The following is a 27,001-nucleotide window of genomic DNA, read 5'->3' on the forward strand; positions in this document are numbered from 1 at the left end:
CATCCACAGGTGTTTTCAATACCTGATGGAAAGCACCTGTATGAACCTCTGTTCTTCAGAGTGGTAGTCTTTAAGGGGTTGAATAATTGTGGCAATGAAGAAACCACATAAGAACCATTTACTACTGTATTACATAAACAATTGATGTCATTTTAGTTGCATTTGGGTAGTTACAACGTCCTTGTAGGATTTGATTCTGAATACAATTCCAAATGTACACTATAGTCCCTAAACCCCTTTACAGCATTGGGGGTTGAATAATTTTGGACACAACTGTAGGTCTACTTTAACCACTTGCCTACAGGACACTTATACATCCTTCCTGCCCAGGCCAATTTCCAGCTTTCAGTGCTGTCACACTTTGAATGACAATTGCGCGGTCATGCAACACTGTACTCATATGAAATGTTTATCATTTTTTGAGACAGATAGAACTTTCTTTTGGTGGTATTTAATTACCTCTGGGTTTTATTATTCTTTGCTAAACAAACCAAAAACTGAAAATGTTGAAAAAAAATGTTTTTTCTTAGTTTTTGTTATAAAAGTTTGTAAATAAGTGATTTTTCTCCTTCACTGATGTGCGCTAATGAGGATGCACTGATGGGTAATGAAAGGCAGCACTCATATATGGCACTGATAGGTGGCACTGATGCACACTGATAGGCGGCACTGAAAGGTAGCTCAGATGGGCACTGATATGTGGCATTGATGTGCACTGGTAGGAACTGATATGTGGCATTGATGGGTACTGGCAGGTGGCATTGATGAGCACTGGCAGCTGGCATTGATGGACACTGACAGGTGGCACTGCTGGGGCTACACTGATCATCAGGGCACACTGATAATCAGTGCCCTGATGATCAGTGTACATGTCCCCTCTGAGGAATGCCAATTACCTCCTCTCGAGCTGTCAGCGTGACAGCTCGTGAAGAGAGAAATGCCGATAACCGGCATTTCCTTATTTACATGTGATCAGTTGTGATTTGACACAGCTGATCACATGACCGAGCTGACATCTTCGGCTCTTTCCGTTGATCGGTGATCCGCTGTGTCCGAGGAGCAGAGCATGCGTGGTTAGAATGGGAGGACGTCATATGACGTCCTCCCAGAATGAGAGAACCCCCTTGCGCCCATCATTACCTTATATGGCACGCAAAAGGCGGTTGATATAGCAATCCTTTATCCTTTCAATGCCAGGTTCTGCTTCTCATTTTGCAACTTAGATGGCTGAATCAATGTTTCTCTGATTTCCATGTACATACAGACCTGGACATTCACTAAAGATCTCCAAGATATATACGTGCAGAACCCATAGAATTACAATATGGTATTGATGTTGTACTTCCTATGTTAGTGGTGAAAATGCTTTTTAAAACTATATTATATATAGAAATACACTAAAACGATTAGCACAAAGCTAATAAACTAAAGCTAAGCTCAATAAAGATACAATTTTAAGCTTATATATTGCCAATATGAGTAGATTTACAAATGGTGAAAAGCCAAGTCATACAAAACTGTAGACAATCAACTTGCAAAACTGCAGATAAGCACTAAAAACTTCATCTTTTTTTATTTAATTAGTCCAATACAAAAATGTAATCCTTAAAATACATCCATATGTCTAACATGTTCAGACATATGTAATGTGCAAAGTGCAATTCTGCTTTCTTGTTCAAATAATTTATTGAATATAAGATATGCCATCACATACCTCGCGATATCTCCTTTATCCGTTCCTCCTCCCATATAATGGATACTTTTAAGATGGATGGTATTATAAATCCTCCGTCTCAGCGGATACCAGTCGGCTCCAACGTATGCAACACTTGCATGTATTTAATAAGACATCTCCATAAATCCAGACCTCGCAATATCTTACTTAGCCACTAGAGGGCTATCCACTTCTCCTCCCATATAATAGATAATAATAGGTAATAATGAAAATCCTCTGTTCCTCCGGATGCAAGTACCTCACCCAAATAAAAGAATGAGGATCCCTGATGAAGTCACGTGACGGTGATGTAGGCGTGAGTGGAGACAGTTTGCAGAAGTGAGAGGATCCATGGTTGTTGTAAAGTGCTTAACATTTTAATATATAATGTAAGTGTGACTTTAATAAATACTGTTTTTTTACTGACTTACTATACTATAATGAGGCATTCTTTTATTTGGGTGAGGTACTGGCATCCGGTGGAACGGAATGCAGAATGCGGGGGTTACAGAAGTACATGGTTTTTTTTTCATTTACATTTTTATGTGATCTTATTACATTCAATTTTTTTTGTATTTCTCTTGTTGGCTATATTAGGAACATTTCACATCTACCCTGTCATGGACTTGGGGCTGCAGGAAAACCATTGCCTGGAGAACTATGTTTTTTATTGTGTTTTCAAGTTATCCAGAAAGAACTATGATTGTAATATATGACATCCTATGTATAATGCATTCCTATGTGGGCTCCGGACTGTTTGGGGTGGGTATTGTCAATGCTAATATAGCTACAGCTATGGTCACTTGCCTCGTGTTCTAGAGCTTGGGTATCAGCTTCTTGGCAGAGATACCCAGTAGGGGTGTCAGGAGTCCATCACATACCCAATAAAAATTTTTTTAACTATCCTCTCTATTAGGGCAGAGCCTGCACAATTACTCCTCAGGGACCATCACAGCTGCCCATTGAGTGAATTAGAAGACACAACTGTGTGTAGGGGATTGTGTAAAGAATTCACACAACATATGCTCCGAACACAGATATTGCTTTACGCAACCCCTGGTGTACAACTACGTACAGCAATTTATCATTTATATGTGTAGCTGTATGCAGCAGCTGCGGGTTCCGGGATAGTAATTACACAGGCTCCCCACTCTGTAAGGCCCCTATATGGCTGCGTGCATGAAGCCTTAAGCAGAGTTCTTCTTCAACTGCCTTGATGATAGAGTCTAACTCTATCCTAAACAATGCAATGTATATATCTTGTCACTTAAATTTACTTAGTTTACCTAACACAATGACAGAAAACCAATACAATTTAGTGATAACAATGGCTTTATGTATAAGGCCTTTACATTATCCTCTCTCTTTTGAAGATTAGATGCCCAGACCAAGTTTAACAGGGTCAGAATAGGTCTTAGAACTAAGTACACACACACATTTATCAATTCCTTGTTCTCTGCTGCCAAGTTCATTAGCGTTCTTTCCACAAAGGGCATTTAAACACAATTCCAATTTAAACACCAATTCATTTTTAGTCTTTCCTTTATATAGCAGTTTAGTGTTGGGACAAACCAATTAACAGAGAGGGGTGTTGACATATTTATGCAGAACCTTTATCTCAAAAGAAAAAAAAAAAACTATTTTTACTGTTTCTGCTAGTGTAGCTGCAGTGTTGGCTGGAGTCTGGCCTCAATTTGTTACTGTATCTAAAACTGCAAGCACATCTAACAGTCCCCTTCCCTCTAGACTGACAATGCTGCTGTCCAAAGGTGACCTTGTGCTTCTTCATCCAGAGTGAAGGAATTCTAATACAGCTGGTGTGTTACTGGCAAGATCACCAGGTGAAAGCAGAATAAAGCCTGAAAAAAGAAAAAAAAAAAAAACTAACGCAGCCACCACATCTAAGGACTGGTAAGCTGCAATATATTACATTTTTGGTTTAGGGTTTAATACCGCTTTAAGTAACATTATCATTATACTTCCTGAATGGCTGTTAAAGTCATTCTGACTGAATTCCTGACTGAGAAGCTAGGTAGGTCTTATTTAGGGATATCCCCCCAAAAATACATTTTGTGTAAAATATTAAGAATATAACAATTTCCTAAGCCATACCTTAGGTGTCCCATGCCATATGCAGTGCATTCCCACTCTGGCACCATCATGTGTATGGATGATGTACATCACAGCTTCTCTGATAGCTTCAATCATTTCCTAAGATTATACAACATTACAAAATCATATAAAGAGACAGCACTAATCCCTTCAGGCAGAATCTCTCTCACTGAAATATCATATAAAGATATGAAGCATGTAAAAAATTATGTGAAACACTGCTACAAACCTTTCAGTTCTGTGTGTTAATTTTTCCTTGAGCTACTGATTTCAGCAAATATTTTTTTCAACACATGGTAAAAATATCAAAAAACATGTAAAAAGATGCACTAACTGGCTTGATGAGACAACATTCTATTATTATTATACAGTATTTATATAGCGCCAACGATTTGCTCAGCGCTGTACATTACATTTAACTTACAATATACAAACACCTCTTTTTTAAAGATGTACGCATCCTCAATCTTCATCTAGACAAGGATTACATATCCAGGTGTGCAAAGGGTCACTTCCCTGCTGCATTTCTATGCATGCACGAGATCCTGCAAACTGCCTCCTACATTACGTCACACATCTCAAGAGCTAGTTTGGAAGTATCTCACACATGCACAGAAATGCCATCAGGTTAACTGGCAGAGCCCGTGCCATATTCACACATGCACAAACACACCACAGGGCTCCTGCCAGGTACACTACACTGTCGGTGCTTTTTTTATACTCTTACTATACCTATAGGTTTTCTTTAAAACACAAAATTTTAATACTCCATTTCATGAAACCTTTTAGAATATTATGCATCAATGGCTCATGCCTGTAACTGAAATTTCATTCATATTTAGCCAAAATTTTTCCTCCCGAAACACAGGTAAAATTATATTATATAAACAGTTATAAAACCATTCATTTTAAGACATCTAGATGGCAAGCATAAAACAAAATAAATCAAACTAGTAAAATGTCATCAGCATTTACGTACCGATTTTATTTTTGGGGATGAATGGCAAAAAAAGTCCAGGAAAACTTTATGCACCAAAGAATGTTTGATTACAGCCTCCCTGGGGACAGAAATACAATTTATTATTACTAACATAAATACAAAGCTACTACAAACCATTTCTCAGAAAGTAAACAATGCACAATAGAACATAAGCACAATTAGAAGTCAATGAAAATTACAAAGTCACTTTCTGAACCTCATGGGAATGGCCAAGAGCTACACCGGAGTTACCCAGTGAATTCAACAAGAAAAACACATGCAAGGCATGAGTACAGAACATGAGCTTTTTACAGCTGGTGTTCCAAAGGGAAAGTTTCTCCTAGAAAAACACAAACATGGGAACATACCTACGCACACTGTGAAAATATGCTACGATATCTGAAAGTAATCCAAAAGGCATATTTAAAAACAAAACAAAAAAAAAACACAGGTATTTGCTGACCTGCGGTGTGCAGTGGTTTTGCACAGAGCAGCCCGGAACCTCCTCTTCTTGGGTCCTCCACAGGCTCTCCTGGCTCCTCCTTCCTGTCGGGTGTCCCCACAGCAAGCAGCTTGCTATGGGGGCACTCGCTGCGCTGTGTGTCCATCCACACACGGAGCCGCGGCTCGACCCTGTCCTCACTCTCTTCTAATTAGCTCACTTGCTGTGATTGACAGCAGCGGGAGCCAATAGCTCCTGCTGCTGTCTCAGCCAATGATAAGAGGTAGTCCCAGGATAGCCAAGACTCTGATGCATCGCTGGAACGAGAGGGGGCTTAGGCGAGTATTAGGTGGGCTGGGGGGGGTTACTGCACACAAAAGGTGTGCCTTTACAACCACTTTGGTACATGGGTAAAGGTATGCTTTTAGTGCGGTTTCTCATTTGGTCATTCAAGTTTAAATACAATCAACTAAGGTTCAATGCAGACAGACCCCAAACTGCATATTCGGCAGTCTCATACTGCTGACAAAAAAGGACAGTGGATAATATGTTATAGCTGCAGCTCTAGATAAGAGTCTGTTCCAAGCAACTTTTAGAGTAGCCAACAATATATTCAATCTTTTATTACCGCAATTAATGAAGTGGATGTTGCAAAACAAATTAAGATTTTTTTTTTTTTAAACTATTAACTAAGGCACTGCCAAAATTAATGCCATCTTAGATGTATATTCACTTTGCTTACATAAATGCGAGGACTATGATGGATACAGTTCAACAAGTATGTCTGCGGCTAAAAATAACAGCAGCATGAGGCCAACACATGAGAGCCACACCACATGTACTTACATTTGTTAATAAAGCGTTTTGGTTTTTTTTGTAGTCGGAATAGGGAAGGGCAAAACTTTTCCCAGGAAAACCCTAGACATTAACATCCACATGATGTGCTCTGGCTCACCAATTTGTTGCCCAGGGATTAAAGCCACCAACCTGGAGGAAAACAACTACCCAGCCAGGTAGAAAAGAAGGAAAGGGTGCAATAGGTACTTTGCAAACAAACAAAAGGATTTCTCAGCAACACTTACCAGCTAGCCTGAGAAACAACCAAAGGAGGGGGCCCTCAGAAACACCAACGCGGGGGGGGGGGGGGGGGGGTTTCAAAGCAGAACTACTGCTGTTAGGGTTAACACAGAGAAGGTTATGTTCATACAGAGGCCTTTATAAGGGAATAAACCCTTTAAGCACAAAGGCAGGGCTCTGCATGGGAAACACTACCTGAGGAAGGGCACAGAAAATCGCAACAGTGATGAAGAAAAGCACCTTCTTGCAAAGGGGACTGCACAAGGAGTGTGAACAAGATGTTAGCAAGAGAATAATCAAGACTTAACCAAGACCTGCCGGGTGCCAAGAGCTAGGGGCTTTGTGATTCCACAACAGAAGAAGATGCAGAATGGAAAATGGGAACAAATTTTAGGATGGGGTTCCCTATCATCACACTAGGTGAGAACGTCCTCACATGATACAGAGTGTACGGGAGCATGCCCTGAGAAAGGGGAGCACCCTACCTAGAGGTTGCAATGTGCCTATATGGTTAATAGCAGGGAATTAGAGAAGCCAAGAGATCTCTGGGAAAGAGTCTGTAGAGCAATCACATAATTGAAGAGGTTTGGTGAGATGAGTGAGCAAGCACAGTGGCATGCAATGTAATGGCATGAAATGCCAAGCTGCGGTTTCTAAAGCAAGCAAAATCCTCTCTTGTATTAAAAGAGGTAAGGACTCCAGAGAGAGAGATATCATATTACCCCTGTACAAATCATTAGTAATACCTCATCTGCAGTTCAGTTTTGGGCACCAATTCACAAAAAGAACATTGGGGAACTGGAGAAAGTACAGAAAAGGGCAGCCAAACAGATAAGAGACATAGAGGAGATCAGCTATGAGGAAAGATTAGAGGAACTGAATTTATTCTCTCTTGAGAAGAGGAGATTAAGGGGGGATATGATCAACATGTATAAATACATCAGTGGTTCATATTGTGAACTCAGTGTTGAGCTATTCACCCTGAGGTCATCACAGAGGACAAGGGGCACTCTTTTTGTCTGGAGGAAAAGAAATTTAATCTCCAAACACAGAAAGGTTTCTTCACAGTAAGAGCTGTGAAAATGTGGAATAGACTCCCTCAAGAGTTGGTTCTGGCTAGCTCAGTGGATTGCTTTAAAAAAAAAGGCCTGGATTCTTTCTTAGATACACAGAATATAACTGGACACTAACATTTATAGGTAAAGTTGATCCAGGGAATATCCGATTGCCTTTAGGGGGATCAGGAAGGAATTTTTTTGCTGGGTTATTTGCTTTCCTCTGGATCAACTGTGGGTAAAGGATATTTCTTTTTTTTTTTTTTTTTAATGGTTGAACTGGATGGACTTTTGTCTTTTTTCAGCCAGACTAACTATGTAACTATGAGGTACCTACAGACCACATGTCAGGGGGAATAGGGTGCTAAAGACAGCAATGTCTTTTTCCAGTACTAGGTTGGCGAAAGGAGTCAACCAGTGTTTGACTTAACAGTTTGCTTAAAGTCTGGAGCCTCATGAAGTGGGTGAGGTTATATGGATACACTGGGGGGCAGTTCCCAGCAAAAACTTTCACCAGTGACCAATCATCTGAAGGTAGCATACTGTATAACCCATGGCCTAAATTCAACTCTTGTAATCTGTACAGTGCTAATAAGATATGCGTTTCTGCACGAGGATCTGCCATGGGTGGCCAACAGTGGATTGAGGAATTTCCTGGCAGTGGAATGAGGGAGTATGGTACCCGGACTGGGAAGCGGGCAGTGACTTGGGGGAGGAACTGTCTGGCTGTGGCAATTTCATCACACTTCCTTTTACCAACTTCTCTTCAACAGTCATTGAACAGGAAATAAATCTCTTTGATAGGGACACAGCAATAAAAAGCTTAATTGTCTATTTATTGTTCTAGGAGGACGAGAAAGGGTTAGATCCTTTGCCATGTTGTTTGCTGTCTTTTCCCATTCCAAAGGGAAACAATTTTTTAAAAATACTCTACATTCCCAAGATAGGCATCTTGATCATATTACCTGAAAACATTCCAGAACATATTCAGCCATACTAACTAAAATACCATTTATTGCCTGGAAACAAATTTCCCAATAATGGCTGTCCCACGTACCACCTATGTTTCAAAACAAAAAAAACCTCAATTAACTCACTTTTGGAAAAAGAATAGCTCACACTGACAAGAGGGGGTGCCCACAAAAGTTTGATAAAATCTGGTCAACATGGCTGAACGTCCTGCTCTATCAGCTCCTGGTGTGATCCTGAATCACCTACTGTACATAGAAAGGACAACCTAATAGTAAATGAAATGTAGACTGAGTTGACTGACAATTTTGCATTTCATGCAAATGCTTGATACAAACCTTTTCTATTTTTCTAATACTCCAAGTACAATTATAACTACATAGTTAATGCCCATGCATGTTCTCTATTAGGCAAAGACTCTTCTAAGGATAGGAGTTGTAATTGTAGAGCCCAATACTTTTTCTTTGTTACTAAATCGAAACATGTGGGTTTCTTCTGATTCATATCCCTCAAGGATTTCTACCCACCACAACACAAATTATAAACAATATAAGGTGCTAGAGACAGTTTTGTCTAATTTTCACTGTCTGTTGCTTTTTTGTTGTTCTTTTTGTGCTGTATGTTTTAGTGATACCAGTTGTTAATACATTAATCTATACATTTATGCTACTGTGACAACTAGCTCTGTTGTGTGCATCGCTGTCAGGGAAATGTAACCAAATAGTTATCTTTAAATAGAAAAATACTTTAAATTAATTTTGAACTGAAACAGACATTCTAAAATGTGTGCAATCATCTGGTCCTGGTGTGTGAAGGATATGATCCTTAAGGCCAGGTTCACATATGTGCGGCCGTGATTTGCACAGGCACGGAAGCCCATTCATCTGAATGGACTCCCGTGCCCTGGGACACAGAGGGAAGAAGTCCCAGCACTACTTGGGAAATAGCAGCCCACACGAGAACCGAGGTTCCCAGTACAGTTGCGATTTCCAGTGCGTGCGGTGTGCCATTAGAATTAATTGCAACCCCCTGCGGGTCAGCATTCCTCTGTGTGGGTGGTCTGTCTGCAGGTATTTGTGTGGGTCCTGCAGCAGCACCACCCGCACAGATGTGAATCAAGTCTAATTTAGGTTAAAGCATTACAATGGATATACACAGAAAATAGGTGACACGTTCCGTAACCTGGAAATATATCTCTAAACCCTGTGTCACAGGTCCCTTGGACTTTCGACCTGCAATCTGAAAACTAGATATTGTGCACAGGCGTTAATGTAGCTGGTTCTTACTGCAACGGAAATCTCCTTCAGATATGACACTTAGCTAATCAGTTTAGAAGAGATTAATAAAAAAGAGGTCAATCTCTTGAGGCAAATGGCATAATGACATAGGGGGAACAACAGTCTTAATACAAAAAGACAGCTAAATATTAATATTTATCAAAAATACTATTTAAAAGCTTTTCAAAGAAGGAAAGTACAAACTTCATGTGTTATTTGCAATAAAAAAATCTAACTGGAGGAGGATGATGAAATAATGCTATTATTGTGGCAGAGAGCGACATCTGGAATATATGTACACACAGTACATTACTAATGCAATCAGGTACAAATCTAACAGCAGACATTACTGATATCTACAACAGCTATACTATTGGGCTAGCCATACACTATACAATTTTCTGATTCAATTTATTTTAGATTTACCTTCAACTATGTAGTGCAAGGGCCTATTTGATTGATTTGAAAAATTCACAAGAAAATGGTATAATGTATGGCCAGCCTGTTTTAATTTTAATTCTAGCCAGTATAAGTCTACAAATAGAAATAACATGCTATTTTGAGGCTATTCTTCTTTGGACAAAAAAGTGATTCTCACAACCACAATAGACTAACATCATCTTCGATAAACATTCATGTTTGTCTGTTTTCTGCTAAGATATTTAGCCAATTGTATTTAATAGCACACAATGCACATTCGCATTAGCTGCAACCTGTAGCATCATTTCAGCATTATGTGGCAATATGACATGGTCTCCTGTACTTTGCAAAAATAGGACTTTAACAGTAGAAAGTTTGTACAAAATGCTGTACAACTGAGAAATCCATCAAAAGGCTGACAAGCATAGCATTGTGTCTAATGACAGGTTTACTCTGAGTATGTAACAAACTAGAGAGCATCATTCACAGACATACTTTCCCTAGAGTCTACACAATGCATAACATGAGTAAGAACACGAAGGACAAAACTGTACAATGTCAAGATGCCAGTTTAAAGGACATTTTATATTTATGTACCATTCTGGAGAACATATACACCGTGTTCCAAATTAGTATGCAAATTATATTTTTCTCATTTACCTAAATATATGATGTAAATAACAGTCAGCATAATTCTCATGTTATCAACTATTAAGAGTACAATTCAAATTTTATTGAACAAACCTCCTAATGATAACAGGATTTTTGTTAAACATAAAAAACTTACAATGCACTGTTCCAAATTATTACGCACAGTAAGTTTCAAAACACTTTACAGGTTGTAAAGAACTGAAAATTGTCATTTGTTGTGTTTGCAGCATATTTACTGAAATCAAAAGCTATTTCAATCAAACTGTTAACAACATTTTAACTTTTTAAACATTTTAACAGGTCACGTTACATTTTAACATAGGACCCCTTATTTGATAGCAGCTTCACAAGTCTTGCATCCATTGAACTTGTGAGTTTTTGGACAGTTTCTGCTTGAATTTGTGTGCAAGGTGTCCGAATAGCCTTCCCAGAGCTGCTGTTTGGATGTAAACTGCCTCCCACCCTCATAGATCTTTTGCTTGAGGATGCTCCAAAGGTTCTCAATAGGATTGAGGTCAGGGGAGGATGGAGGCCACACCATGACTTTCTCTCCTTTTATCCCCATAGCAGCCATTGATGCAGAGGTATTCTTTGCAGCATGAGATGGTGCATTGTCATGCATGAAGATGATTTTATTACAGAAAGCATAGTTCTTCCTTCTGTACCAGGGAAGAAAGTGGCCAGTCATAAACTCCACATACTTTGCAGAGGTCATCTTTACACCTTCGGGGACCCTAAAGGGGCCAACCAGCTCTGTTCCCATGATTCCGGCCCTAAACATGACTCCACCACCGCCTTGCCGACGTCGCAGCCTTGTTGGAACAGGATGGCCATCCACCAACCATCCACTACTCCAGCCATCTGGACCATCCAGGGTTGCACGGCACTCATCAGTGAACAGGACGGTTTGAAAATTAGTCTTTATGTATTTTTCTGTCCAGCCATTTCTGCTTGTGAGCATTGGTTAATGGTGGCCGAATAGAAGGTTTATGCACAGTTTCAAGACTCTGGAGGACTCTACACCTTGATGTCCGTGGGACTCCAGAGGCACCAGCAGTTTCAAATATCGGTTTGATGCTATGTAATGGTATTTTAGCAGCTGCTCTCTTGATCCAATGCATGGATCTGGCAGAAATCTTCCTCAATGTGCCTTTATCTGCACAAACCGTCTGTGCTCCGAATCAGCCACAAATCTTTTAATAGTGCGATGATCACGATTAAGTTTTCATGAAATATCTAATGTTTTCATACCTCGTCCAAGGCATTGAACTATTTCACTCTTTTTGGCAGAAGAGAGATCCTTTTTCTTCCCCATATTGCTTGAAAATGGTGCTCTGCTTAATAATGTGGAACACCCTCCTTTAGCAGTTTTTACTTAATTTGGGCACACCGGCCAATCTAATTATCACAGGTGTCCGAGATTGTTTTCAGTGATCAAAAGAGCCCTGAGACACAATGTCATCCAATGCAATGCCAAACTGAAAAACAAAATATTTAATCTTTGTGACACTTAAATAGAATTTGCATAATAATTTGGAACAGGGTGTAGATTTATGTACCATGTAAAAAACTACATTAGGTAAGTGTACAAGGTACAAAAACGTATTCCATTCTACTCATTTACACAATACAGCACTGGCAGTTTGAAACTAAATTCAAATGGTCATAAATGAGGTAGAAACTCAAGACACATACTTTATATGGCAAACGGAGGGAAGTTAGTTACACCACACAAACCATGCAAACTGCCACGGTCATTAACTGCAAGGAACATTGTGCTAGCATAGACATCTGCATGAATATATACGTGTCAAAAGTATATCACAGAGTGTGTGACATGTGCATGCTCTTTCACCACAGACATTGCCACTGAGTGGACATGCACAGCATGCACTCAGTGTTGTATTCCCAGGTTCTAAACTTATGCCTGCAAAAAAACAGTGAAAAAGAATTCACAAGGAGAAAGCGGTTACATTACGGACAGAAAGCGATACTCAGAAAGTCATAAAAATTATGCTTTATTGCAAAAATTGCACATTCTTAGACAGTTAGGTAAAGACCACAGTTAGCCATCACCACAAAATGGGACAATACAAAAAGAACCCACCTAAAACAAAAAATAATAATAGAAGGACGTCATGACCGGCCATGTATGTGGTTATGCTGTAAAGACAACAACACTAGGTCTTTTTGAATAAACAGCACAGAAATTTTTGCAATAAAGCATTATTTTTGATGACTTTCTGGGTATCGCTTTCTGTCCATAATGTAACCACTTTTTGCTGTCTCATTTTGGTTACTGGGCAGATTAAACATGTCTAGTGATACCAGCTACTATAAAAACGGCCTCAATCTCCTTTGTAGCTATTCTAAACTTATGCCTGACTTATTACTGATCCAACTTCCTCCTGAACCAATTTTGGATTTCCCATCTGCCTATGACACTTCTGTTACTGACCTTGGGATCTAGGCATCTGGTCAAGATTCGACTTGGTACTACTTCACTGAAATTTTGCTAATGGACTTAGGACTTCACTCTACTTGTCCTAACTTGGATTCCGAGTATGATTTGGTGCTTCACTGTTCACCTGCTACTGACCCCAGCTTGTACCGGAACTTGGTTTTTCCTTGGTGTATTAATACCTGTACACCTACACATTGGATAACAGTGCTTCTGAGTTCCAATCACCAGTTTTGACATCCAGGCACTTGTGCTCTTCCATCCCCTTGACTGAACTTCCAGGGGTGCTTGGACTGGAAATGCAAAATAGGGCACCCTTGTCATCTTGGGCTCCTAACACAGGTACAAGTCACTAATAAGGCCCTTAATATTTGTAGTATTAAGAATTCTTGATTCAGTTTCAATTCAATAAATCTGAAGTTACAAAGTAAATAAATACATGGAAAAACCTGTTGTGTAAAAAATGTATTTAATCTCTCGCCCTCAAAATGACAACTTACTTTTGTGCAAGCGGTACAAGGATCTGTTTCATTTCCTCCAGGATAGATTCTTGCTTCTGAGGTTGAGCCTCTAATACTTTATCTAAAGAAGGATGAACTGTAGACTGCAAAAAAACAAAAATAAGCCACATAAGGACGTCAGCATTATGGAAAAAAAACCTGTCTACATAAACTAGGATTTGCCACAAGAGTCTACATGCTATGCACATAACAGATGAAAGTCTCCCAATCTAGAGATCATTTATGTGACAGCCTATAATAGGCCCAAACAACTGTTTTTGGGGACAAAACTATAAGAGAGGATGGAACATTTTTCCTCGTTCATGATAGCCAGCATCACCACAGTAGAGGCAAGCATTTTAAGCGCCTGTACCATAAGAATGTTAGTTGCCAGACCTGATGAAACTACAAATCCGATGAGATACTGCAAGAATGACAGCCACAGCCAATGGCATGACTCTCAGAGACAGAGGCATGATGCAATTTGTAATTTCACCATGGCTGGAGTGCAAGGGTTGCCACCTACCCCTGGTCTATATCCTACTCTAGAATCCAGTCAGGGTTTAATAAACCATGATAAATGATTTAATAAATCAATATAAATCAAAATCTAAAAGAGTAGTATGGGAATTTATACAAGCCCAAAGCAGTTTATACTTAATGTTATATTAAATCCTTACTTTTAATCAGGGGAAGAGGTGCACACTTGCATTAGATGATGATTATTTTTCTTTGGAATGATCACTTTTCTCTCTTTTAACCGGTCCCCAAGCTAATGGTCCCCCCCATCTGTTTGCGAGTGTCTCCTTAGCTAAACAGCTACTAAACAGAGGCGTGCATGCCTTAGGCTGGCAGTGTGCGTATTTAAAGACACACAGCAGCAAGAAAGCCATGCCTCTGCTTATACTTTCTAACAAATTAAAGTTACTAAACCCACAACAGTAAAATCAGTCTGTATATGCTGGAAAGCATGCTTGTTATAACTCACTGTGCGTGCAACCTAAGGGGTTAAACCTCCGCATTATGTAAAAAAAAAAAAACAGTTTGATCCTGTCTTTTATGATACTTGCCTTCTTTTACAGTCCCCAATCTATCCTAGAGCCCTAGGAGACACTCTGCACTTGCTCTGTTTGCTGTGTATTACAAGAGAGTTTTTTTATTTTTTTGGGAGGGTGCATGTGATCAGCACAGGGGAACAATCAGCACTGTCCAGACAGAGGACCAAGGGTCATGCAGCTCCACAGAACAGCCAGAGGAGAATGAAAACTCCTCCTACAAGCTTTAACCAGTGCTCGGCTATATATATATATATAGAAGTCACAAGACTGCTATATACTGCTGATGAGAAAAGGTATCTAGGTGGTCAGAGCGGGAAGTGGGAGCGGGTACCTGCCAAAATCAGGTTCCCAGATCCCCCCCCCAAAGGTTCCAAGTCTTACTTACCCTTTTGGGTGGAGCGCCGCTTTATTTATTTAAAGTCATTCCGTGATACCCTGTGGTTCCTCATGCTGGCCACATCACCAGAAGACAAAGTAGTGATGAACCAACCGGCAGGAAGAGCACAGAACCCAACAAGGGAGCACATTCTCTAACACACAGATGTCAGCAGCCATGCCCAGAGCTCTTTAAGAAAGTGAAGATTTGATTCACCAACTGGAGGAAAGTTATTAGCTTCCTATTTTAAAGGATGACTTTTGTTCAAATATGTTACATTGCAAAGGCGTCAATTTAAGGAAACAGACAATCTTTCATCCGTCTTGCTCAAACAATTAACACTTGTTAAACACTGTCAATTGATCACTATATTCCAGCCTAATCTGTTAATTACCTTGTAGAAACGGAATGTATTTCCATAAAGTTCTTCACATAGCATGTTCCTCTGCTCTAAAATGGCTTTGTGATTATATGCATATTCGACAATGTATGAAGCCTCTGAATGCCTCAACAATTTCTTCACCTGTCCTTTAAAGCTTTTAATTATTTCAGCCACTTGGGATTTCGACCTAAAAAAATATGAAAAAAAGAGTATATGTCAAACAAAAGTACAAGATATTCTGCTAGAGGATATTGTTTTCTGAGTGTTGCAATGTCGCTATACATTATTGTACAATCCCCAGGCAGAAGACTTGATGGCATAGTGACTAGGACTCTGCCCTATGTTGAGAATTTAAAGGTTCACAAACATGGTAAAAATAAACTATTAGCTACACAGGGTAGGTGATTTCCTGCTAATATCAACAAATTAATACAGGTTCCGTTATATTAGAATGTTAGAAAAAATTACTTAATTAGGTGTTTAACAAATTTAGCTGACTGTAGCGGCACTAAACCATTTATTTAAAGTAGATTCAAAACCACCAATTTAAAGCAGCATTAAGCCCAAAATAAAAAATGTATCAAATTGCAGCTGGCTAGTTTTTAGATGTGGTGGCTGCATTAGTTTTCTTTTTTAGGCTTTTTTCCTTTATTTTCCAACTAGTTATCCTACTGGTAGGTTATTTTTCAACAAAACAATGTGTCCAGACAAAGTAGCTGTTGAGACAAAACATTTAATACTGACATGGGGGCTCACAATGGTCAGCTTTTATTCGTTTATGTAAAACCTTTATCCCAAAAGGGGGGGGGGGGGGGAACAAAAAACTGTGTCTGTAACGGTTTATAAAGTGTGATCTGGACTTCACTTTCAATTTGTTAGCCAAGTCCCTCTATATCTTCTACTATAACACTACTCTCCCCAAGAAAGATAATACTGCTGTCCAACAGTGTCTGCTTTACTACTTCATCCAGAATACAGACACCTAAGACAGGAAGTGTGTTACGGTCTGGATCACCAGATGAAAACAGAGGGAAAATACTTAAAAAAGAGAACTAAAGAAGCCTTCACGTTTACAGAGTAACTGCACTTTTGTTGAGGAAAAAAACACCCAACCTCGGTGATCAATGTATATGGCAAGGATTTTAATGACATTGTTGCAGATTCTGACAGTACCTGTTTCTGCTCTGAAGAAAAAGCTGTTATGAGCAGAGTGAATCTGAACAGGAGTGACTTTTTCATTATTAATAATCACCTGGTGCATTTGCAGTGTTTTATAACCCCAAACCCAAAAAAGTTTAGTCCCTGTGTAAAATCTACATAAAAACAAAAATTAACCCTTTCGCAACCAAAGCGATTTTTGCCTTTTTTACACACGTTTAAAAAAATCATTTTAGGCCTTAAGATTATGCAAAACCCCCAAAGCATTATATATTTTCTGAAAGCAGCCACCCTAGCAAAATTTCAGTAAAAAGACACCAAAATGAATTTTATGGCAAACAAACGCAATAAACTACCCAAAGTTTTGGTAAAATATAAAAGATGAGGCTGCATTGAGTAAATAGATATGCAACATACCAAATCTTACATTTGTGTGCGCCTATGAAATGGCGACAAATTTCAGTACCTTATATTGTCTATAGCTTCAAAAGCCACTATAGGTCATCAGTTTAGCTTTATGGAAGAAGTCCTGTGCTACAATAGTTGCTCTCACTCCGGCGTGCGTGGCTATTGTAACATGTGTACTGCTTGGGTTTAACTTTATTTTTTTGCAATTAAAAAAAAAACAACTTTATTTTACTTAACTTTTTTTTTCCCCATCACATAGTGGACACATAGGGGGCTGTGAAAGCGACGATCAGGCAGCAGCGAAGCCGCCCGACTGCTTCCACCTGACAGGCAGGAGTCTGCCTGTCAGTTTTAAACAGAATCCCAGTGGCTACAGCCACCAGATTGTGTATAAACCACCCCCCACTGCGGACCTGGCAGCCAAAGGGTTAAAAAATTTGCAAATCCCATAAACCAATCTTTTATTCACAACACATTAAATGCTTAAACTGAAAAAATGTACCATTTTAAGAAAAAAAAGGTAAATTTAAAGATGATGGCAGCAACAAAAAAAGTTGGGATAGGGTAAGAAGAAGCTGGTAAAGTACAACCCCAATTCCAAAATAGATAGGACAGGGCCATGTTAACCGTGGTGTAGCATCCCCTCTTCTTAAATGTCTGGGAACTGAGGAAACCAGTTGCTGGAGTTTTGGGAGAGGAATGTTGTCCCATTCTTGCCTGAGCATTGATTGCTCTAAAACCTGGATATATCTTTCAGCATTGATGGTGCCTTTCCAAATGTGCAAGCTGCCCATCACATAAACACTAAATGCGTCCCCATACCATTGAAAATGCAGGTGTTTGAATTGAGTGCTGAACAAGCCTGAAGGTCCCTCTCCTCTTTAGTCCAGAGATCGCAGCTCCCATGGTTGCCAAAAAGCATGTAAATTTTGATTCATCTGACTAAAGAATAGTTTTCCACTTTGCAACAAACCATTTTAGCCCTGGAAACATGGCAGCGTTTCTGGATCATGTTCAGATATGGCTTCTTCTTTGCATGATAGACCACTCCCTTGCATTTTTGAATGGCACGATAGACATTTTGAATGTGTTGATAGACACCGATTTTTGGAAGTTTTCCTGAGCCAGTTTTTAATGCAGTGATGTCTGAGGGCCTGAAATCGCAAGCATCCAATAAAGAGTGTCGGCCTTGTCTCTTTCACAGAGATTTCTCCAGATTCTCTGAATCTTTTGATATTATGTACAGTACTGTAAGTCTTTGCAATTGTACGTTGAGGAACATTATTTTGAAATTGTATGACAATTTTAAGATTTAGCTTTTCACAGATGGTTACACCTCTGCCCATCTTTACTTCTGAGACACTCTCTCTAAGATGCCCTTTTTATACCCAATTGTGTTACTGACTTGTTGCCAATCAACCTTATTAGTGGCAAAATGTTCTTCCACCTCTTCATTGTTACTAGCACTTAGTCAGCTTCTTGCTGCCCTGTCTCAACTTTTTTTTTTAGACATGCTGCTGCCATCAATTTCAAAATTACCTTATTTCTTTTATAAAATGGTACATTTTCTCAGTTTAAACATTTGACATGTTTGCTATTTTCTATTGTGAATCAGATATGGGTTTATAGGATTTGCAAATCATTGCATTCTGTTTTTAATGCAGATTTTACTCACCATGCATTAAAGATTTGGCAGATAGTAACCTGGTGATCGATTTTACCCATTATTATGGCTGTCAGACCACTTAATTACTTGTTACATTAGGGCATGTTTCAAAGCTGGACAGCCAAGGCAATAGCTAAAATGGTCTAATGTGAATACAAAAAGTTTCAAATGCATAAAAAAAAAAAAAAAAAAACCCCACAAAAATACATTGGGAAATTAGTCCTGACATCCAGCAATATTAAGAAAACAAGGCATTCTGGTTTAAAGCTGACAGCATCGCAGAAGGAGTTGGGTAACGCAGCTCACTGAAAAATTAACCTTTTGTTAAATAATGAATTAGGCTTTAAATAATGAAACAAACAGCGAAGAAATTTGCTGCAATGAATAGGTGTATATGCAGTTCAATATAGTGCACATTTTTTTAATCGTTAACAACCCAGGTGCAGCCCACAAAGTGTTTTGACATAAAATAAAAGAGAAGAACATTCATTATCCTGTGTAATGATTGACATGTCAGTCACAAGCACTTTCAATATACAATATTACTATGATACCCTAGGTATAACACTTTGCATGCTGTAATTTGTAGACAATGGCATTTTAATTGTAAAAAACTTAAAGCTAAAGATTATATAGTTACAAAAAGTAGCTATCATACATACATCTGTCCACTAACCAAAGGACAGACAATACCAGATGGCAACTCATACAGTGAACTGATTTAAAACTACATGTTCGCTTTCACCCTACTTCCTAGTGCCGGGCTGCCGAAGCACGAACTCCTGGTATACAGGTGTATCCAAATCAAGTCTATGTTACCTTAGTACACAAGGGTGAACAGCCCAAAACTAGACTGGTTTGCAGACATCACAGGAGGGAAGCTGTGGTTTCTTTTTTTTTTTTTTTTAGGTAAGCATGTACTTTAAATCAAGAAATCCAAATGCATAAAGAGTACAAATATTCTGCAAATATTCATAGCTGTCGTTTACCAACATATTCCTTTACACATTTTGCGTCCCAATGTAATTTTTCATAGCCAGTAAATATTTTTTCATTTTTTTTCCCAGTTCCATGAAAGAAATTGTATTTTCACATTTACAAAAGCACATGCAGTACAAAGAAAATCTGGAAAACATACCCATACATTAGAAATTTTCTCACAATATTTCTGGCATACTTTGACTTGCTCAAGTCCACTATGTGTTCTGTGAGATAGATTAGAGATTATTAGCACATATTCATTATATTAAAAGAATCAAATACAGTAACCATTGACAAAATTCTACAAAACTTCTAGAATTCAGTGCAGAGTTAGAGTGCAATTTACCTTAGGAGCAAAGGCTGAAGTAAATGGTTCTATGTACACATTCTGTAAAGTGCTATGTAACACATACTATAACTATGAATTTTAAAAAATTCAAATGGTTCTAAAGTTTATTTTTTTTACCTTAAAGCATTCTCTGCAATGGGGTAAAAAAAAAAATCCCTACCATCTTTCCTACCCACCTTCTTCCTTAAAACCTTACTTGACTCCTCTTACTGCTCCAGTGCTGTCCTGGCTGCAGCACCACTCTCCTCTCTTCCTAGTCTCACAGGAGACACTGAGAGCAGAAGGAGCCTATGGCTCCTGCTGCTATCAAACTCTTGTGAGGAGGGTGCAGAGGGTTGTGGCTCTCCAGCGCTGTGTGCCCCTATAGCACTTGGCCTGCTAAGGAGGCACCTCGAGGAAGAAGTAGCAGACAGCACTGGCGGGAGACTGCCAAAAAGGAGGTAAGGACCATTCTGTGCAATATTGTTGCACAGAGCAGGTATGTACAACCTCTTTTTAATTAACAAAACAAAAAAGCACACATTTAACATCAGTTTAACCACTGAAGCCTCCATGGCCTATAAATGTAGCTTAATTTAAGGCAGTGTTTCTCAACTCCAGTCCTCATGGACCCCCAACAGGTCATGTTTTCAGGATTTCCCTCAGATGAAACAGCTGTGGTAATTACTAAGGCAGTGAAACTGATCAAATCACCTGTGCAAAATAATGGAAATCCTGAAAACATGACCTGTTGGGGGTCCATGAGGACTGGACTTGAAAAACACTGATTTAAGGCCACTCATGAAGGACAGCTGATTGCCTTCAATAATAGATACAAAGATGAATTAATTAACCTTTTCACACAGCATTTACCTGATTAATGCGTATGCAAGGACACAATATTAAAAAACAAAAAACAAAACACTATTCAGTAGATATTTACAATAGATGCATATTTTCCCTTGTTTTTCCCATTTAAATTGCTGGAAATACAGAATACTATCTATTGATTTTCCAGAAATCCAATGTGCTCCTAACTTCATGGCTTCACTGCACTGAAATCGCAACCAGCGTTGTCAGATCTCTGTGCATTCAGTTATTCCCTTGCAAAGCAATGTTGCCTAACTCCTAACACTCTACTTAACCATTAGCCGCCCGGCCAATGGCCGTTTGGCGGCTTGAAAAGCGCTGCAGCTTTCCGGGTGCAGGCCATTTGGCGTGCTCCCGCACATGCGCGGTTTGCGCGGTTGCAGAGCGACGCAGCAGTGCGATCTGTCACCGCCCGTGCACCTCGGACACGGCCGATGACAGATCCGAGTACCGGCTCCCGTTGCCGGTACCATGTGACCTGCTGTGACCAATCACAGCAGGTCACATGACAGTTGTATACAATGGATGGCTTCATTCATGATGCCATCCATTGTATACTAGTGCCTAGCTGTGAATGGTCACAGCTAATCACATGCACATGTCATGTGATTAGCTGTGACCAAATCACAGCTAAGCACAAAAAAAAAAAAAAAAAGCTGAATGAATCGATTTCATTCAGGTAAATGCTTGCTTATAGCAAAGTAATTCTTTGCTATAAGCAAATTGTGTAAAAAAAAAAAAAAAAAAAAATACTGATCACTTCCCCAAAGTAGTACAGTGTTACTATGGTAACATTGTACTATTTTGGTCATAGTAAAATATGAAAAAAAATCTTAAAAAAAATAAAAAAAATGTAATAAAAAATTAAATATAATAATAAAAAAAAAAAATTAAAAAAAAAAATATATATATTTTTTTTCATACTGTCACCAGTCAGTGTCGCTGTTCACCGCCATGCCAGTTATAGGATGACGCTGTACTGCACTGGTGACAGTATGTAAAAAAAAAAAATAGTGAAAATAATTTTTTTAATTTTTTCATTTTCCGAAAAATTATGACAAAAAAATACAACTTCAAAAAACTCGCCATGCCTCTTATGAAGTACGTCGGACTGTCTACTCTGCAAAAAGGGGTCATTTGGGGGATATCTGTACTGTTCTGATATTCTTGGACCTCAAGATATTAGATTGGCTGTCAGTACTTCAGGATTGATCAATATTCAGATCTATACCATAGTTTGTGAACTCTATAACTTTCCTACAAACTAAAAAATACATCCTAATTTGGGTTATTTTCACCAAAGACATGTAGCAGAATACATCTCGGCCTAAATTTATGAAGAACAATTATTTATTTGTAAACTTTTATAACAGAAACAAAGAAAAAAGTGGTTTTTTTTTCAAAATTTTTGGTCTTTTTTTGTTAATTTAGCAAAAAATAAAAACCCCAGCGGTGATTAAATACCACCAAAAAAAAGCTCTAGTTGTGTGAAGAAAATGATCAAATTTTAGTTTGGGTACAATGTTGTATGACCGCGCAATTGTCATTCAAAGTGTGAGAGCGCTGAAACCTGAAAACTGGCCTTGGCAGGAAGGTGTAAAATTGCACGGTATTGAAACGGTTAAACAGTGTGTGTAGGGAAAGGGCTCTTGGAAGAGGTAGCCTTGGGGGGAATCAATAGGAACTGAACAGCTGCCCCATAGTACTGTCACAGGAAATAATAAAAGCTGTTTCTTGCTACAGAAACAAGTTAAAATGAAAAAATAAATAAAATAAAGCTTGCTCAGACATGTCCTACAGGCAGGAGAAGGGTTTTAGGGCAAATTTAGCCAATGCCTGTATATACACTTTATTGCTCCATGCAGACTGAACATAAAAAAGCCAGTGCTCTTGGCAGGAGAAAAAAAAAAGCCAATTTTGAGCATTTTTTTTAGTACTAGCATTTAAGAGCCATTATGAGCCATTTAGCATTTTATTCTGCCAGGAAAACACTCTTAAAAAATATTCAAAACAAAAGGGTTTTTTTACTGCCTCTAACCGTGGAGCTTAAAAAACACCTCCAAACTACCTTCTGTGCATGTACACATAGAATAACATTAGTTGCTTCTACACGCAAAACGCTAAACTCCTCCAGGAGCAGTGGTTTCTTTTAAGCCAGCATGCACGGAGCCTTCTAAGGGCTCGTTCACACTTGGCTGTTTTGCCAACGCTTGCCAAACACTGGTCTGGCGTTTGCGGAGCGTTTTTTAACGCTCGGCAAACGCCGCATGCGCGGTTTAGCGGCGGTTGCTAGGCGTTTGCCGAGCGTTAATAACGCCCCACAAACGCCTATAATGCAGTTTGAGTGGTGTTACCACTCCGCAAACACCCCGCAACCGCGTTGCAACAGAAGCGGAGCGGAGCGGCACCATAGACGAGAATAGGAGGCTTCAACGCCTCCTGACTCGTCCAGAGGCGTCCGTTTTGCCGCGACGCACCGCAAACGCTCCCGTTAGAACAGCACCATGTGCTGTAATGTGCAGAATTGGCAGAGGCGTTTGGGAAGCGGTAAAAACGCTTCCCAAACGCCTCTCTGCCGCCTGCACACAGCGCTAGTGTGAACGTAGCCTAAAGGTATCTGCTGCATAACAAATATAAATACATTGGGAGCAGAATACCTTTAAGTTCATCAAAAACATCTTGCCTTCTTTTTTCATTGGCGTGTTTTATGTAACACTGGATGACCCTGGTTGTATCATGAGCAAATGCAATCTGTAAGAGACAAGACATGAAAAACAGATCAACCTGGGATGAGTACTGTAAAATGTAATAGGTTCCAATAGATTGCTCTTTAACAGATTCAATTGGTTCTTACTTACAAACAACTAATAGTATGTGTTAAACCTTGACTAAAATCAAATGTTACATAAAGCTATGTTACCAGTCCTACTATGATGGTTATAGGCCACACAATAGCTCCAAAAGATCAAAAAACCCCACCCCCCTTTTTTTTTACAAATCCCTTCTGATATTGTTCTGCTGAGAATATTTTAAACAGACAGGAAGTGAGGGTAACTCTCCAAAAGCAGCACAGGAAGAAATAAAAATGCTTTTCTTTGGAGAGTAGGCTCGAAACGATTTGTATTTCTTTTCTTCACTTCCTGTGTGTTGAAACTTGCCAGAGGAACAGCCAGAGGGGGCAAATATTGGTTAACATTAAAAAAAAAAAACAACTTAAGTTGCAAACCTTTCTAATAAACCTAGTAAAATTAAATTTTTGACTTGATATACACGATAGATGACCAAGGTTATTTTGGAACTTAGTGATCACATTGACTCCACCCCGAAGATTTAAGAAATAATATTTCTCTTGAACAGCTACAATGCGTCTATGCAAAGTGTTGTACTCCTCTTTGCCTCTTGCAAGTATAGGACAGAGAAACAAGGTTTCCCTGAAGGATAAAGACTATAGAAACACAACAAAAATTATGGGTATGCTAAAGGGTACAATATACTTCAACACAAGAAGGAAAAAAAAACAAAACCTGAAATTTAAATTTAACAGTTGACATAACATTACTTAAGGAATAATAAAAGACAAGCAGGCAATAGATTTTAAAATCTATGAATACAATTTAATAGAACATTTGAGAACATGTATGCACCACATTTCTTAATTGCTTTCAGATATACTGCAACAGTTGCGTCTCAGGGGATGCCAAAAGCATATTTAAATGTAATACATATTGACCCATTATGCAATCTAATTAAACTGACTTATGTGTCTCAAGACCAGAGCAGCTCACATTGATTAGCTGCTTAATGAAAGCAATTAAAGCTCAAACATGTAGAGCGGAAGACTCATATTATGTGGTCTAACTTTGGCCGCAGGTTCATTCAATCATATCCACTCACACTTTTCACATTCCCTTGAAGCAGCTTCTCAAGCTCGTCCATTAACTTGACTCTTTTTTTGGCATCACAGTCTTTTCTAGAAATAAACATACAAGATATTTAGAGAGTTTTCTTTTTTCCAATTTTTAATGAAAGGTGCAGATATCATAACATAATAAAGACATATAAAACAACACTTAGGCCTAAGGTACATGGTGGTCTCTCCCTTCTGAATTTCAAAAAGTATTATCAAGTTGTACTGTAGTCTTGACTAGAATTGTTCACCGGAAATATGCCTTTCATTCCAAACTACAGGTTACATTAGAATAAAACAGAAGTCATTTATAAGCTTCTCTCTCGCTGGCATAACAGCCAAGACAAATCACGTTTCCTGAGTTTTCTACAATGTTTTGGAGAGGATGTGATGAATTTTCCACTCATGCCCACATTTTGTGGTATTTCCCACTCATCAAAGCTTACTAGGGTAAGATATTTTATTTTACTGAAAAGATTCAACATACTGAAGCCCCCTGAAATCCATTATATGTCTTGTTTCATTGTACAGATGAACCAATAGTCCAATATGAGCCCTAGTTCACACTAGCCCGTAGGTTGCAAGCTGGTTGCGAGTGTAGGAATTGCACCTGTTCTAAAACCCACAATCACTCGCAGCCGAATCGTGCTGCTCTGGAGAGATGCACGGGGCTGCCATCCATTCTGAATGGTACCCCCACGCAACTCAGCTTGCAGCGCAATCACAGGAACCACAGGGAGACCGCATGATCAAAAAGACCATGCGGTTTCCCTGAGGATGCATTTTAAAATGACAGGGCTACACGCACAGCCCGCACTAATGTGACCCTATCCTAAACAGTTATTTATGCCCCATTTACTCAATGCAGCTAAGGCTTTATTCTTAGTTCACTGGCATCAAGCCAACACCCAAGCTAATTAATACTGGCTTCACTGGGTTAACCACACATGTTTAATGGAAGACCTCACATCTCGTATCCGTGATAAACAGTCTTTTTAGGGCCTAACGGTTCATCTTTAACACTACCCCCTACTACCTGGACCTGTCTCAGGCCACATTCACAGGTGATTTGGAGTATCAGCAAAATGTGCATTTGGGTGCCATTATTCTTGCAGAGGATTTTCACCCCTGTAAAGACACATTAATACGTCAGCAGCTACAAATACTGTAGCTGCTGACTTATAAAAAAAGCAAACACTTACCTGTCTCATAACCTAGCGATGTCCTCACCGAACCTGGCTCTTTTGGGTCCAGGCACTGGCATATTAACTGTGGGTAGCCGACTGACTCCTTGTGGCTTCACAACTGGCTGCCCACTGTACATGCACAAGTCACGCCATGAATGGTCCTGCAGTCTCCTGGGGCCTCTGATGTGTCCCAAGAAGCTGTGGGGAATGGTGGGGAACTTCCAACATGATTGCCTAGGGAGTCGGAGCGGAAGTGAGAGGTGGTAACTGTCAATATCAGACATATGACAGGTACTCCTTACAGAGAGGTCTGGGGTCAGTAAGACCCCCACATGCCCCCTCTGCCCTTAAAAGCATTTGATCACACCAAGATCGGCGTGATCAAATGCTTTTCATTTTCAAAAATGGCACCGTTTAAATCCGTGTAAATCGGAGTGATGTAAGGTTATCGCATCAGGATTACAATATCATAGAGCTGAACAAAGCCAATCTGGTCTTTGTTCACTCTATGAGGTCGAGCAGGGCTCCGGATGGGACGGGAGATCCCAGTAAAGCAGCGGATGGTGGTGGGACGGGGGTCTCCCCTCAAGCTGCCTGCAACAGCAATCCAGTGGCTAATTAGCTGCTCAGATTGTTTTTACAAGAGAGACAATCATTGGCTCTAAAAACAGTACTGGGATGATGCCTGCAGCTGCAGACATCATTTTGGTATAACTACTCAAACTCCAGCTATGCACAGGTACATCACTGGAGCAGAAGTGGATAAGCAGCATTTTTTATGCCCAGTGTGTGTGCACCCTAAAGGAGATCTATGCTCACAGCATTTAATTTAATTTTCTAACATCAGTATTGTGATAACAAATACAAATAGTTTTTTTTGATCCAATACTATACATACATTACTTAAAAAAATGTTGTGAGCGCTGCCTTTCTGCTGGCCATCTCATCCAACAACTTTCTGGATTCCCTGCATGCTTCACAGCTTCAACTATGTTTACTTTCAATTTCTAAGGACTACAGATC

At 39.3% G+C, this 27,001-nt stretch overlaps 1 protein-coding gene across 1 annotated transcript in view; it reads right to left on the bottom strand.

Annotated features, from left to right (window-relative positions):
* Window positions 1-27,001, bottom strand: part of PUM3 (pumilio RNA binding family member 3) — a 119,278-nt gene that overhangs the window by 67,334 nt on the left and 24,943 nt on the right. The window contains exons 5-11 of the mRNA XM_089656695.1: window positions 24,779-24,854; window positions 23,542-23,635; window positions 19,844-19,910; window positions 15,486-15,660; window positions 13,658-13,761; window positions 4,806-4,884; window positions 3,827-3,925 (exon numbers count right to left, since the gene is read on the bottom strand). Of these exons, the coding sequence (XP_089512821.1) occupies window positions 3,827-3,925; window positions 4,806-4,884; window positions 13,658-13,761; window positions 15,486-15,660; window positions 19,844-19,910; window positions 23,542-23,635; window positions 24,779-24,854 (694 nt within the window). The remainder of the gene's footprint in view (window positions 1-3,826; window positions 3,926-4,805; window positions 4,885-13,657; window positions 13,762-15,485; window positions 15,661-19,843; window positions 19,911-23,541; window positions 23,636-24,778; window positions 24,855-27,001) is intronic.

The sequence above is a fragment of the Staurois parvus genome, unplaced genomic scaffold (assembly GCF_062004578.1).
Source record: "Staurois parvus isolate SC_StPar_1 unplaced genomic scaffold, SC_StPar_1.0 ptg000929l, whole genome shotgun sequence".
In the NCBI taxonomy this organism is placed as follows: domain Eukaryota; kingdom Metazoa; phylum Chordata; class Amphibia; order Anura; family Ranidae; genus Staurois; species Staurois parvus.